General features: G+C 43.6%; 1 protein-coding gene across 1 annotated transcript in view; it reads right to left on the minus strand.

Annotated features, from left to right (window-relative positions):
- LOC126267385 (uncharacterized) overlaps positions 1–15,492 on the minus strand; it is a 319,133-nt gene that overhangs the window by 272,423 nt on the left and 31,218 nt on the right. The window contains exon 3 of the mRNA XM_049972617.1: positions 14,943–15,075. Coding sequence (XP_049828574.1) covers positions 14,943–15,075 — 133 coding nt within the window. The remainder of the gene's footprint in view (positions 1–14,942; positions 15,076–15,492) is intronic.

The raw sequence follows: 15,492 nt of genomic DNA on the forward strand, positions 1-15,492 counted from the left end.
GTTTTAATCTGGCCGGAAGTCTCAGTTTCACCATTTTTCTGTTTATTGCTCGGACTGGCGTGTCACTACCTGTCCGCGTATAGAGTGTGCACAAAATCAAAACGGAACATTCGAAAGTAAACGATAGGGCATGACTGAACAATTCGGTTACTGTTGCACGAAGTCATTATTGAAATTCGCTGTCGCAGACCACGCATTAAGAGGAAACTGATTACGAAATAATATTTTTCTTTGTGCTGAAGTATGGTTGTATTTATCGGATGCGTTAGTTCACAGAACAATCGACATACATGAAGACCCTCTGCATGACGAGAAAAGAAGAGCATAGCATGTGATTAGTGTTACAAGAATTATTAAGCGAATCTTTTTCCACCAAAGTATTCGGTCATCAGAAACGCTCCTTAACAATGTCATAGAGACACTGACGATGTGTGCTCGTTCACTGTGCAGCACGAAATAGCAGTAGGTCCTTCCGTCAGTTGTTAGTTCCCTGAAAATAATGTTGCAACACAAAGTTCACGTTTCTATTAGAAGTTGTGATTTGATGTCGACATGCCTGCTCTATAATTCCTGTTTCCCTAGCTGTATCCATTAAGATTTTAGAATGTTTGATTCAGAAAACTTTTACATTGGCGGCAGAAGTTGTACAGCTTGTTACTGTTTCGTGGAAGTCTCTTCGGAACGTCGCGATAGCGAATTCGCGGAGACGAGAAGAAGAAATACTCAGAAAACGACCCGCTGCCTCAAAGCGCGCTGTGTGTGTGTGTGTGTGTGTGTGTGTGTCGCGTGTGCCCGAAGTGTGTGCGCAGCCATTTGCGAGAGGTGAGAGCGCCGCCTGCTCCCTGCGCTATACACGGCAGGCAGTCCGTGCTGAGTGGCGGCTCGATGGTGACTCAGGTGACGCGGCCTCCGCCAGCGCTCGCCCTGCTCGGCAAATTAATACGGCTCACCACTGCTTCTCTCTGTCACTGGCATCATCGGCGAAAAAAAGCACCAGGTTACCGGGCATGCCTTTCTTTGATATTTCGGCCTCTCTAAAAGATACACCGGAGAAATTTTTAAGAGGCATGTCTGATGTTTTAGGGACTGTCATGTCGCCACAAAACGTCCCAGAAGTGGCTGCCACCTTGTGGCGCCACTCACACACACACACAAACACACACACACACACACACACACACACACACACACACACACAGAGAGAGAGAGCTACGAGAGGAAGTGCACAATGGAGTAATAAACGAGTAAGAATCGTCGAAAGTAAATGAAAACACTAAGTAACCAGTAAGAATTTTTTTACCTTTTTAATATTTTAGATGCGTTTCGGAGGCGTTGTTGCACCGTCAGGTAGCAGTTCCGATGTTTAGCTCAGATGTATTGCTCCTGGGACTCCAACGACGTCGAAATATCTAGATATTTTAGAGTTTATCCCTTTCATTCCACATCACTTTTCGTGGCTCAGTAAGGAGTAATATTTCGGAACTGCTATGGTGCACCCGACATATTTTATTTTCCGGGAGCTACACACTTGAGCTAAACGCGGAAATTTCCAGTTAGTGATAGATCGAGCATCCGAAACGCGTGATCAAAAAGTCAGTATAAATTTGAAAACTTAATAAACCACGGAATAATGTAGATAGAGGTAAAAATTGACACAGATGCTTGGAATGACATGGGGTTTTATTAGAACAAAAAGGAGAACAACACCCCATATTGCTAGACGCGTGAAAGATATTTTGCGCGCGTCGTTTGGTGATGATCGTGTGCTCAGCCGCCACTTTCGTCATGCTTGGCCTCCCAGGTCCCCAGACCTCAGTCCGTGCGATTATTGGCTTTGGGCTTACCTGAAATCGCAAGTTTATCGTGATCGACCTACATCCCTAGGGGTGCTGAAAGACGACATCCGACGTCAATGGCTTACCATAACTGCTTTGCAGTGCTGTTCACAACATTATTCCTCGACTACAGCTATTGTTAAGAAATGATGGTGGACATATTGAGCATTTCCAATAAAGAACATCATCTTTGCTTTGTCTTACTTTGTTATGCTAATTATTGCTATTCTGATCAGATGAAGCGCCATCTGTCGGACATTTTTTGAACGTTTGCATTTTTTTGGTTCTAATAAAATCCCATGTCATTCCAAGCATGAGTGTCAATTTGTGGCTCTCTGTCAACATTATTCCATGATTTATTCAAATTTATACTGACTTTTTGATCACCTGGTATATTAATGTGACCACCTGTCAACGTACTTAATAAACACCTTTTGCAGCACGGACGAGAGAGAAGAGAGTAATTGAGGTTCTGGAGGGCACAGATACGGATGGGAAGCAATTTCGGCTCCTGTGAAGTGGCCAGATACGCTAGGTTTCACGGTTTAGGATACATGTCGGAAAGATCCGAATCGAGGTGTTCTTACAGATTTTAGAGCAGTTTTAGATTCAAGGTCCAATGGGTTGGAGGGGGGGGGGGGTAGGAAGGGGGGGGGGGTGGCAATGTGGTTGATGGCCAGGTCAGTACGACAAACTCATCCTGGTGCTCTTCGAACAGAATACGGACACTCCGTGCTGTGTGACATCGTGATGAGGAAACACAAACAATGTAGGAAGGACACGATCCCCACGGATAGATGAATACTTGTGATGACCCGCTATGCATTCCAGAATGACGAGACCACCAGAGTAATGGCAAGAAAACATTCGTTAGACCATAACGCTCCCTACCCCGGCCTGGAACATTCCGACGATTGTTGTAGGGTCGTACACGACGAATGCCATCTGTGTGATGGAGCATAGCAAGTGATTCATCTGAAAAGACCACCAGTCGCCACTCAGTGACGTCCAGTTGCGGTAATGGTGTGCAAATTTCAGCCTCGTCGCTCGCTGATGAACAGCAGTCAGCATGGGTGCATGAAGCACACGCCTGCTGCACAAGCCCAAACGTATCAAATGTTCGCTGAACGATCTTCACAGGAAACACTGTTGATAACGCCTTGGTTCATCTGGCGGTCAGTTGCTCAACAGTTGCACGTCTCTTGGCCCATACACTTCTCCGCAGCCGTCGTTCCCCACTGTCATCTATGGACCGTGGTTCGCCGTAGTTGCTTCGGCGCCGGTTTTGAATAGCGTTATTTTGTCATATACGTTATACTTCAACCACTGCAGCACGCGAACAGTTTACAAACTTAACCGTTTCTTGATACGAAAGTCAATTTGGACACTCCTTTCCTGCTTTATGACAACGACGGCACTGTGTACCGCGTCCCCCCAGACACGCCTTACATACTCTCCATTGCTACTTCTGCCACCTGCCTTCTGTTTACTGCACGTTGACATCGAACGTAGGAGGTTCAAATGGCTCTGAGCACTATGCGACTTAACGTCTGAGGTCATCAGTCACGTAGAACTTAGAACTAAGTGAACCTAACTAACCTAAGGACATCACACACATCCATGCCCGAGGCAGCATTCGAACCTGCGACCGTAGCGGTCGCTCGGTTCCAGACTGTAGCGCTTAGAACCACACGGCCACACCGGCCGGCGAACGTAGGAGGTGATTACGTTAATATGTGCGCTTGTATTGCGTTTTTATTTGCACTTTAAACAAGTAGGCTTCTAATATTTGTATAAGTGAATGCACTGTGAAGAGAAATGTTTTGATAGGATTATGGCGCATCCTATAAGCGGGAGTCAGGTGGCGACCTCAACACGGCTCTTAACCTAAACAAATCTCAAGCATACCATCGTGTGGCGCCAGTATGGGGACGCTAGAGAAAGGACTACATCACCTCACCTGACCGGAGATGACTTTATCCAGAGCGAAAACGGCTGTGTCATATTAGGGAAACAACGAACGAAACGAGAAGATTGATTTCCCATTCCGACTAGGAATCGTGACCAGCACCGCAGAAACAATGAGGATAACTCACGGAGAGCTCTGAGCGGAGATGCCAACAGCACAGCAGTGGAAATATTCAAGTAGCTATCCACTTTCTTTTGGGAACAAAAGGGATTATCACGTACCCGACAGTGTCGCTATACATTTTCGGATACGTAAATTTTGAAAACTTGTGTGTCTGGAAAGTTTACCAGAAGATATCTTTCTCGAGGCTCAGTTGTAGTGTAGAACAGCTGGAAAGAGGAAACATCCTACTAATTTCATTTATCTGCTTAGCGCACTGGACTCGTATTCGGGAGGACGACGGTTCAAGACCCCGTTCGATCATACCGACATAGGTTTTCCCTGTTTTCCCTAACTCACTCCAGGGTGGTTTCTTTGAAAAGGGCGCGGGTGATTTCCTTCCCAATCTGTTCGTAACCAGAGCATGTACTCCGTCTTTAATGACCGCGCTGTAGACGGGACGATAGACTGTAATCTTCCTCACTTTCTATTTTCACTTTATTATGGTCGGAAATTTTTTGGGCGTAAGTGTTAGATGACAGAGAATCATTTGCGTATCTGAAACGTTTCTTCAACGACGTCACTTAGCTTTAATTCAACCAGGGCGGCTGCACAATACATCACAGGAGGGAAGATTCATATTTAATGTCCCGTAGACAACAAGGTCATTAGAGACGCAGCAAAAACTAGGACTGAGCTTCAGGAAGGAAATCGGCCGCATTCTTCTCTAGCCAAGAGATCTCTGAAACTGTTAACTGAAGTAGAAGACATCGCTACGCTCCAGTCATGGTGAGTGATGACTCTATTGTTCAGTTCGTCTCGCTACAGAAATTTCGTTTTTGTGATGCTCTTGGTTTGCGATGGAATTTGCATGAATATTCTACTGCATCATATGAATTTCTTTTCTGTGAGGCTCCTAGTTTCCGATGGAATTTGATGAAACTTCTACTGAATTACAAGAATTTTAAGAACATTAACCTAGACTAACTGTCTACCCAAATTATGATTCTGCAGTCTGAAACGTTTTCCCGGACACACGCCTTGTCAGTAGATACTAATTAGAAGAGATAGCGAAGTGAGGGTAACATACACGTTGACAAGATGTAGCAGCTTGTACGTATTAACTGGTTATCCCCCGCACCTTACTCGAGTTTTACGATATAATCAATAAACTTTCAGATGAGACGCACAGAAGCCTGACAACTTTCGATATGGTAGTAGCAACCAATATAAGGCTAACGTGTGCTTTAAAATAAATTAAAAACAGAATATAAGGTATCTGATAAAATGTATGCGGAAATCCTGCCGGCCGGATTGGCGAAGCAGTTCTAGGCGCTACAGTCTGGAACCGCGTGACCGCTACGGTCGCAGGTTCGCATCCTGCCTCGGACATGGATGTGTGTGATGTCCTTAGGTTGGTTAGGTTTAAGTAGTTCTAAGTTATAGGGGGCTGATGACCTGAGAAGTTAAGTCTCATAGTGCTCAGAGCCCTTTGAACCATTTGAACCGGACATTCCTATGTAATGCGGAATCGATCACTAAATGTCGCAAAAAGCTGACTCACCAGTGGAAACGGAAGAGGGGAGTACTGTGTTATCAGCAGAAAAGCAATTACAACAGAACGGGTCGGGTAAGATAGCTCAGTGACTTAGAAATTGGACTGGATATCACCTACATAAAAAAAAAAAAAATCAGCATTTCAGCCCTTCTGGAGCTACCCAGTCGACTGTCAGTGATGTGGTTGTGAATTGGAAAAGCGAAGGAACGACTACAGATAACCATGACCGGATAGAACTCATGTAGTGACCATCCAGCATTGCGGAGGGTGGTTCTAATAAACAGCATGAAATCTGCAGAAGGAATCACTTGTGAGTCCCAAACTCCTTCCAGCGGTTCAGGTAACACAGTGTCTGTATGAAAGGAGTTAAAGAAATGGGCTACGGTGAATCAGAACGTAGGTTACAACGAAGCGGAACATGCGATAAAGCAGGGGGGGCAGACTGTTCTACATATAAACCGATTTACGAAAGACAAACGGAGAGCACCGAGTACAATTACAAATAACCTAAGTTGGAATGATCATATAGATAGTATTGTGGGTAGAACAAAGCAAAGACTGCGATTCATTGGCAGAACACTTAGAAGATGCAACAGATCTACCAAAGAGACTGCTTACACTTCGCTTGTCCGCCATATTCTGGACTACTGCTGTGCGGCGTGGGATCCGCAACAGGTGAGACTGACGGATGACATCGAAAAACTACGAAGAAGGGCAGCTCGTTTAGTATTTACGCGAAATTGGGGAGATAGTGTCGCAGACATGATACGTGAATTAGAGTGGCAATCATTAAAACAAAAGCGTTTTTCGTTGCGACGGGATCTTCTCATGAAATCACCAGTTTTCTCCTCCGATTGCGAAAACATTCTGTTGGCGCCCACCTACATAGGGAGAAATGATCATCACGATAAAATAAGAGAAATCAGGGCTCGCAGCGAAAACTTTAAGTGCTCGTTTTTCCCGTGTGCCGTTCGAGAGTGGAACGATAGAGAAACAGCATGAAGGTGGTTAATTGAACCCTCTGCCAGGCACTTTATTGTGAATAGCAGAGTAATCACGTAGATGTAGATGAGTACGATTTTCTGGACAACGTGCATTAATAAAGAGTGAAACCATAACTATTAGAAACCCGCCCCCGAAACACACTCAGGAACAGAGCTAACTAATAACGCAAACAGGCAAAGGTACAAATCGCCGTCGACCAGGACGAGAGGCTGGCTGTGAGACGTTGCCTGGAGGCAACGCATGGGGCTTTACAACCACCAAACGCAGATATTCATACAAACGTTATGCCTCAGTTCTGGGATACAATACAACTTAGGAACTTCAGCACTGCCAGCTATATACCGGGTGATCAAAAAGTCAGTATAAATTTGAAAACTGAATAAATCACGGAATAATGTGGATAGAGAGGTACAAATTGACAGACATGCTTGGAATGACATGGGGTTTTTGATCATCCGGTAGATGATATATGCCTACACAGTGCAGCTGAATATGAAGTGACTAGAAATCTTAAACATCACATGTTTGATTGGCCCATCTTCCAGGCTGGTCTCCTTTTAAGAGTTGACGAACAGGAAGACATAATACTACGAGATAGTACAGAGAAGTGTAACGTCATCCTTCAACATCCTGAGAATGAAGATGTCACAGAGTTCACAAGAAATGCAACACCACAGGCGACACATGCAAAGAAAACTGCACACTACCCGTACAAGTACAATATTATGCAGCCAAATGTAGACTATATATTACTTCACCATGTAAAACCAAGCAGTAAGGTAGCTGAACGGAAAGGTTTATCCTGCACCGGCACAATACCAGACACAACCACCCTAGCAACGGGCATGCAACTGTCAACTTTCACGAACAAGTACCAGGTAGAGATAAAAAACAACGAGTCTCTGTCAGGGGAAACGCTCGGCGAAAACACATCAAGCTCCACACTACCAGAAACCATAAAGCAGGGAAAACATGCTACACCACAAAATTACTCGAAAGCGGAGCAACAAACCAATAGTCAAGAATAGTAACCAGACACAGCCAAGGACCCCAAGCTAAACTCCGTTAACCAAGTAAACTACGGCAACTTAGAAGCTAACCTACGGTTTAGCAGACTGGAAAAGAGGATATGTTTCCAACAGCTCTTCGCTACGTAACACGAAATAAGTATGAAAACAGGGATAAAATCTGATTCCCAGCTACAGAACAGACTGACATAGTGATTCTAACATTTGAAAATCTCCCAACGAACCCCAAAGAATTATGTAAGCTTTTAGGGGAGGCGTGGGTGCCAAGGGAAGGTATACAAGGACTTCGTGAGGGCACATGGGTGTATGTTTCTAGGTTCTAGAGAAACCACACCCAAGTGTTTTCCCTTTACTAGATACCCCTTCTGAAGGTAATACAACTGAATTGCCAGGGTAGTACTCTCGTAAATACGGAACTATGTAGACTCTTAGATGAAACAAAAGCAGACATCGCCTGCAATCGGGAACCCTTTCTGTGAGGTTTGAAGAATCCTGGGTACTCATTACATTACATCATAATAGCAGGAACACCAAACGCGAAAGCCAGGATAGTTGTAGTTAATAAAAACCTCATAGTAACACAGATCAACCAGTTTTGCTCTGAACACATCGCCACAGCAGAAATAACAGACGGACAGGCTGTATCGCTCATGTTGTCCATATACGGTCAATACTGGTGTGATATAGAAGCTTTCTTAGGCAAAATACAAGACATTACACGACACTCAGAAAGAGAAAGACAGATATCCACGCAGAATCCCCCTTGACGAACTGAGATAGAACTGATGACAGAGAACAACAAGTGCATGACGTGGTAAATGTAAATGAGTGCAACCTCTTTATACTCAATAGGGAGAGACAGCCACCTATCAACCGCGGAGACGTCGGTGACGTAAATAGCATAGATATTTCTCTAGTGAACGCAAAACCTCTTCCACTAGTCAACACATGGTAGATATCAGATAGAACCACACACGGTGACCACAACGTAATCGTCATAACCACAGACAGATATGTCAATACACATTACGTAGATCCTGAACAGCATCATCTACTCATAGGAAGGGCCGACTGGCAAATAGTTGGAGACACTGTTGAGGAGTCGTCGCTACGCACTGTTCAAGGCTGTACAGATTACAAAACGCATGTTCTGACTGAGGTCCCACAAAGAGCACACCAAGCAGCTATATCACGGGCAACGCTGGATGAGGACAGAAACAACCGCTGTCTACAGAATTGGTGAGATTAAGGTAGGATTCACGGGACAAAAGACAGTACTACCAAAAATCAAAGACAGCTCCTGAAACACTGATAAGACTCAACCTGTATCGTGATGCTAAACAGAAAGACCAAAAACAACTGAAGGCAACAAGGGAACACTACTGGACCATTTCGTCAGAACCCAGCTACATAACGAGATCTGGGGGCAACCATTCAAGACAGAAACAGAACGACTTAAGACACCGACAGTTCTGTCAGCACTAAAACAAACTGACGGCACAATGACCAGAAGATGGAGAAGCACCGCAGAATATCTTCTGAACCGGCTCCTCCCAGATGACGACAGTACACAAGGCGAGTGACACCACGCTGACTTAAGGGAGACCATGTGGCAACGATACATCAGTGACGGTGTAATCATACCATTCTCACAAGAAGAAGTAGCGACGGCAGTCAGCAGGCTTCAAGGCCGAAAAAAAACCGGCCCAGGTAAAATAATTTCAGAAACATTAAAACGAACAGTAACCCAAGTCACACCTTTTCTTACTAACATGTTCAACGAGGCACTACCAACAGGCGGAATTCCAAACATCTGGAAAACTGCTAAATGTACTAGTGATCAGGAAATCAAAAGACAGAGAACCAACAGACCCCAAAACGTATCGACCAATCTGCCTCTTATACACTGTCGCCAAAATACAGGAAAGGCTCCTGTTTGACCGCTTACAATTGCATAGACGTCTCTTCGCCCTAGCGACCCATCAATTTGGCTTTAGGGAAGGTAGATCAGTAGAAGACGCCGTCAACCAAGCACTGACAGAAACAAATAGTATCAGCGACAAATACGTGGCCGCCATACTAATCGACATAGCCGAGGCTTTTGACAACCTGTGGTGGTCGTCCCTCTTCGACAGGTTAAGGGAAATGCGGCTATCAGCTTCCCTCTACAATAGCCTCCTAGACTACTTCTGAGGTAGAGTGGCGGAATGGAGGGCTGGTAGACGAAATGTTGTCAAGAGAATAACAAAGGGATGTCCACAGACTGCCTGCTCGTAGTGGTATCAGCACTAGGTACGAAAGGCACGAAACTGTTTCAGGAAATGAACAATTGGTGCAAAGAAAATAAATTAAAAGTAGCTCTGAGAAAAACTGTGTATTTACTGCTCAGTGGGACACTAAAGAGGAACCCAATCCTAAAAGTAAAAAATACTAGCCCATTGAGGAAGCAAGTCACACGTTATCTAGGACTGCATCTTTAAAAACAGATTTTCAACGGTCGTGACAAAGCCTTCAAAATTATGCACGAACTAGCAAGACTCAACTGAACTCAGTACAAATAACCTATTAAGACGATAAGGACCTACCACATTGCGATAATTGAATCCATCGCATGCTTCGCACAAGTGTTTGGGCTTACAGGCTGGATATGCAGACTAACAAGACAACTGCAGGACGAGATGAACGTAGTGTGCTCCGGAGAATGAGCAGAGCCTTCAACACCACAGCGCTAGAGGCACTTTGCGTTGTGAAGGGGACCTAACAATAGGTTATTGAACTGCTCTTTACTGGCTTAAGAGGTACAGGCTCTGTAAAGTCATTGAAATTACAGATACCAGCAATATAAACAAAGTACAAATGAAACAATGGCGGATTCAAACAAGGCAGAGAGTGTGGGAGGCATCCGACAAGGGTCGCCGAGTACACACTTTCTTTCTTGACGATCCCGAAAGATTACAACTAAAACATATAGACTCAAGCCGGGGGATGGTCCATTTGCTGACAAGCCATGGGCCGTGACCGGTACTCTTAAACCGCATGGGACTAACTAACAATGAAATATGAATTTGCAGAGAAACTGGGACACTAGAACATGTCACACTGCTATGCAGCACACTAGCATACGTGAGGCTATACAGAACGACAGTGACATTGACAGAATGATGCCTCATCCCGTTGACTGGAACACAATAGTGTAGCCGATATTTCATTGAACTCACGAAGCGAAGAATACAAACTCCAAAACCGACACGGCAGGAGGCGTAGACAAGGGCAAGAAACACAACAAACCGCATGGGAAGACACAAGCACGACCACTGATTCCGAGACCGAGGAAGGAACCAACACACCAAGTGAAAACGACTTAGAAGGGATCAACACGTAAGAGGCCCAAACCAACAACACATGATACTGCATGCCACGACGGAGTCAAAAACAACACAACAGGCAGTAACAATCATAAAAAAAACAACCAACGACACCCCATACTAAGTCGCTAGTAGTATGGTAACGTCGCGTGGGAGAGGAAGGCCCGAAAATCTTTTATTCCGAGGCTCCTCCTCCCCAACGAAGCATTGCATATTGTTTAAAGTATACCGTACACAAGTAGTAATGTATTATTCGTCCTATTACGTGCAGTCAGAAGTATATTCTCTTCTTTATGTAAAGATACAATCAATGATTTTAAGTATCGAATGAATTTTCTGTATAAAACTAAAAATGTAATGAATTAATTTATTAAAGGATTACTGCACTCAAGTAGCAATGAACTACATTCTACATCTACTAACAAATTTACAACCATAAGTGTATCCTTCACGTAAAGCTAAAATTAATGTAATCCGTGTATCAAATGTTCGATCAGTACTTAGTCTGTATAATACCTGGTGTATATACGTAAGGTACCATACAGAATATAACACAACTACCAACAACAAGACAAACAAACTACTGAATATCATTTTGTGTCCTGACATGGAATGCACCAAGTAATATATCAGTACACACAAACACAGTTAACATACATAAATGCAAAGCATTTCAGATGAGAATACCTCGAGGTACTACCGAGATATTCTCACCTGAAATAGGTAGAAATAGGCTATTATCAACCAACAAGCTACGTAGACTTTATTACACATCCAATTATAGGACATCGCTTCCCTCTACATATTGCATCTTATTTTCACGACACTTACTGTATTACATTTTTAGTTGCCTATTTTCTTATCTTCGATATTTGCATTATATAATTTATATTCTCCTCAACTAGGGAGAAACAAATTATATTGAAGCATTTTAACAACTGTCAAGCACTTAATTCTGTATAACCTTAGAGAAATTTTTATATATTATGTTCTTAATATTATCTAAAACGCATTAACAACCTATACCAATAAGAAGAAATATTGAATTTAATTGATGAAAGGAGAAAATATAAAAATGCAGTAAATGAAGCAGGCAAAAAGGAATACAAACGTCTGAAAAATGAGATCGACAGGAAGTGCAAAATGGCTAAACAGGGATGGCTAGAGGACAAATGTAAGGATGTAGAAGCTTATCTCACTAGGGGTATGATAGATACTGCCTACAGGAAAATTAAAGAGACCTTTGGAGAGAAGAGAACCACGTGTATGAATATCAAGAGCTCAGATGGCAGCCCAGTTCTAAGCAAAGAAGGGAAGGCAGAAAGGTGGAAGGAGTATATAGAAGGTTTATACAAGGGTGATGTACTTGAGGACAATATTATGGAAATAGAAGAGGATGTAGATGAAGACGAAATGGGAGATACGATACTGCGTGAAGAGTTTGACAGAGCACTGAAAGACCTGAGTCGAAACAAGGCCCCCGGAGTAGACAACATTCCATTAGAACTACTGACGGCCTTGGGAGAGCCAGTCATGACAAAACTCTACCAGCTGGTGAGCAAGATGTATCAGACAGGCGAAATACCCTCAGACTTCAAGAAGAATATAATAATTCCAATCCCAAAGAAAGCAGGTGCTGACAGATGTGAAAATTACCGAACTATCAGTTTAATAAGCCACGGCTGCAAAATACTAACGCGAATTCTTTACAGACGAATGGAAAAACTGGTAGATGCAGACCTCGGGGAGGATCAGTTTGGATTCCGTCGAAATGTTGGAACACGTGAGGCAATACTGACCTTACGACTTATCTTAGAAGAAAGATTAAGAAAAGGCAAACCTACGTTTCTAGCATTTGTAGACTTAGAGAAAGCTTTTGACAATGTTGACTGGAATACTCTTTTTCAAATTCTAAAGGTGGCAGGGGTAAAATACAGGGAGCGAAAGGCTATTTATAATTTGTACAGAAACCAGATGGCAGTAACAAGAGTCGAGGGGCATGAAAGGGAAGCAGTGGTTGGGAAAGGAGTGAGACAGGGTTGTAGCCTCTCCCCGATGTTATTCAATCTGTATATTGAGCAAGCAGTAAAGGAAACAAAAGAAAAATTTGGAGTAGGTATTAAAATTCATGGAGACGAAGTAAAAACTTTGAGGTTCGCCGATGACATTGTAATTCTGTCAGAGACGGCAAAGGACTTGGAAGAGCAGTTGAACGGAATGGACAGTGTCTTGAAAGGAGGATATAAGATGAACATTAACAAAAGCAAAACGAGGATAATGGAATGTAGTCAAATTAAATCGGGTGATGCTGAGGAAATTAGATTAGGAAATGAGACACTTAAAGTAGTAAAGGAGTTTTGCTATTTAGGAAGTAAAATAACTGATGATGGTCGAAGTAGAGAGGATATAAAATGTAGACTGGCAATGGCAAGGAAAGCGTTTCTGAAGAAGAGAAATTTGTTAACATCGAATATAGATTTATGTATCAGGAAGTCGTTTCTGAAAGTATTTGTTTGGAGTGTAGCCATGTATGGAAGTGAAACATGGACGATAACTAGTTTGGACAAGAAGAGAATAGAAGCTTTCGAAATGTGGTGCTACAGAAGAATACTGAAGATAAGGTGGATAGATCACGTATCTAATGAGGAGGTATTGAATAGGATTGGGGAGAAGAGAAGTTTGTGGCACAACTTGACTAGAAGAAGGGATCGGTTGGTAGGACATGTTTTGAGGCATCAAGGGATCACAAATTTAGCATTGGAGGGCAGCGTGGAGGGTAAAAATCGTAGAGGGAGACCGAGAGATGAGTACACTAAGCAGATTCAGAAGGATGTAGGTTGCAGTAGGTACTGGGAGATGAAGCAGCTTGCGCAGGATAGAGTAGCATGGAGAGCTGCATCAAACCAGTCTCAGGACTGAAGACAACAACAACAACAACCAATAAGACTGTTATAATAAGAAGTCTTTGCTGTTAGATTCAGAAGCATGACCCACTTAACATTTCAAGGCAGTGGGTTACTCTGTACTGTTAATGAAATAAATGAAAAATAAAATACAATTGTCAGAAGCCACAGATTTCTGTAGTCAATTGTACGTCAAGTGACGTTTGAGGCAGCATAAAGAGTGACGGCCGTGGGACAGTGGATGACTGGAAACGAGAGATTCAGCGCGCTATGTTCTATGGCAGTCGGAGGGAAGGTTTTGGGCTTGCCGAATGTGTGGATAACGCTACCTGCCACTTTGTATAGCACCAACAGTGAAGTACGAAGGAGGTAATGTTACGGTGTGGTGATGTTTTTCGTGGTTAGGGTGTGGTCCCATTATTGTCCTAAAAGCGGAAGGATATGAGCCACTGTACAGCGCTTTGTACTGCGTACAGTGAAGGAAAGGTTCGGAGACGATGATTGTTCCAGAATGAGAATGCAACTGTCACACAGCAGTATCTGTGGGACAGTAATTTGTGGCCAATCACATTCCTGAAATGGATTGGCCTGCCCAGAGTACCAACCTGACCCCAATGGAACACTTTTGGGATGAGTTAGAACATCGGCTTTGCTCCGGACTTCACCGTCCAACATCATTACTTCGTCTGGTTTATGGTGCTGAGGAAGAATAGACATCCACTCCACCACTGACATTCAGACCTAGTATTAATATCCGGATACTTTTGATCAGATAGTGTATCCAAAATAAGGCAGCAGTGTAGTTCAAAGTGAGTTTCCAAGGGTGATACTTCATTTGATGTCAATTACATGTCATACTGCTGAAAAAAAAAGAAATGAGCGATGCGTAAAACTATTTACAAAAGTGTCGCTTACATAACGCATAACGACTTTTATCTCTGAAGAAGTCTCCCGCAGATGGCCTCCCAGTGGAAGATCGTTGGATGTCGATCGATACGTCGGATCTTTTTCCATTTTAATCTGACAGTATGGTACTGCTTTATTAGTATATACATGTAGTGGATAGAATTGTAGGAACATTTAAATATGTAGCTGCAACTGTAAGTAGCTGATGGCAGTGGCGGTAACGTCTGCACTTGCTCGGGCGGTCTCGACGCGGCGCGGCCTGGTGTGGGCTCACCTTTGAAGTAGGCGGCGAGTCCCCCGGCGATGGCGAGCAGCGCGATGGCGTTGACCAGCACCTGCGCGAACCGGAAGCGCAGCCGCCCCTGTGTGATGTAGTGCGTCGACGGCCGCCGCATGTCTCGTATTATCTGCAGCACACACCGACACTCTGTAACACCAGCTACGAACAGCCAAGCACAGGAGAAGGGGGATCATTCGTTATCTAATAGCTAACTGCTTTCTAGCCCTTTCGAACCCAAATTGCGTGACCCATGTTCGTACCTTCGTACCTGTTCGAATATTCTGAGTGATTCAAAATTCCTATACAAGCTCTTAGTAGATGAACTTTTGATAAAGATTCCATGTCCGAAAATGTACCGTTCTGATATAAAATAAGTTTGAAGATCGGGTCATTTACAAATCTCCCACTTGAAGTACGCACACAAGCTGAGAAGAGGACGCCGCCCCTGTTGTAGTTACACCACGTAACGCCGTCATCCGACTACAACAACGGCTGTTCGAAACTGGTAGGTTCGAAACTAGAAGGGTTGGCTGTGGTGTTCCAC

The sequence above is a fragment of the Schistocerca gregaria genome, chromosome 1, assembly GCF_023897955.1.
Source record: "Schistocerca gregaria isolate iqSchGreg1 chromosome 1, iqSchGreg1.2, whole genome shotgun sequence".
In the NCBI taxonomy this organism is placed as follows: Eukaryota; Metazoa; Arthropoda; class Insecta; order Orthoptera; family Acrididae; genus Schistocerca; species Schistocerca gregaria.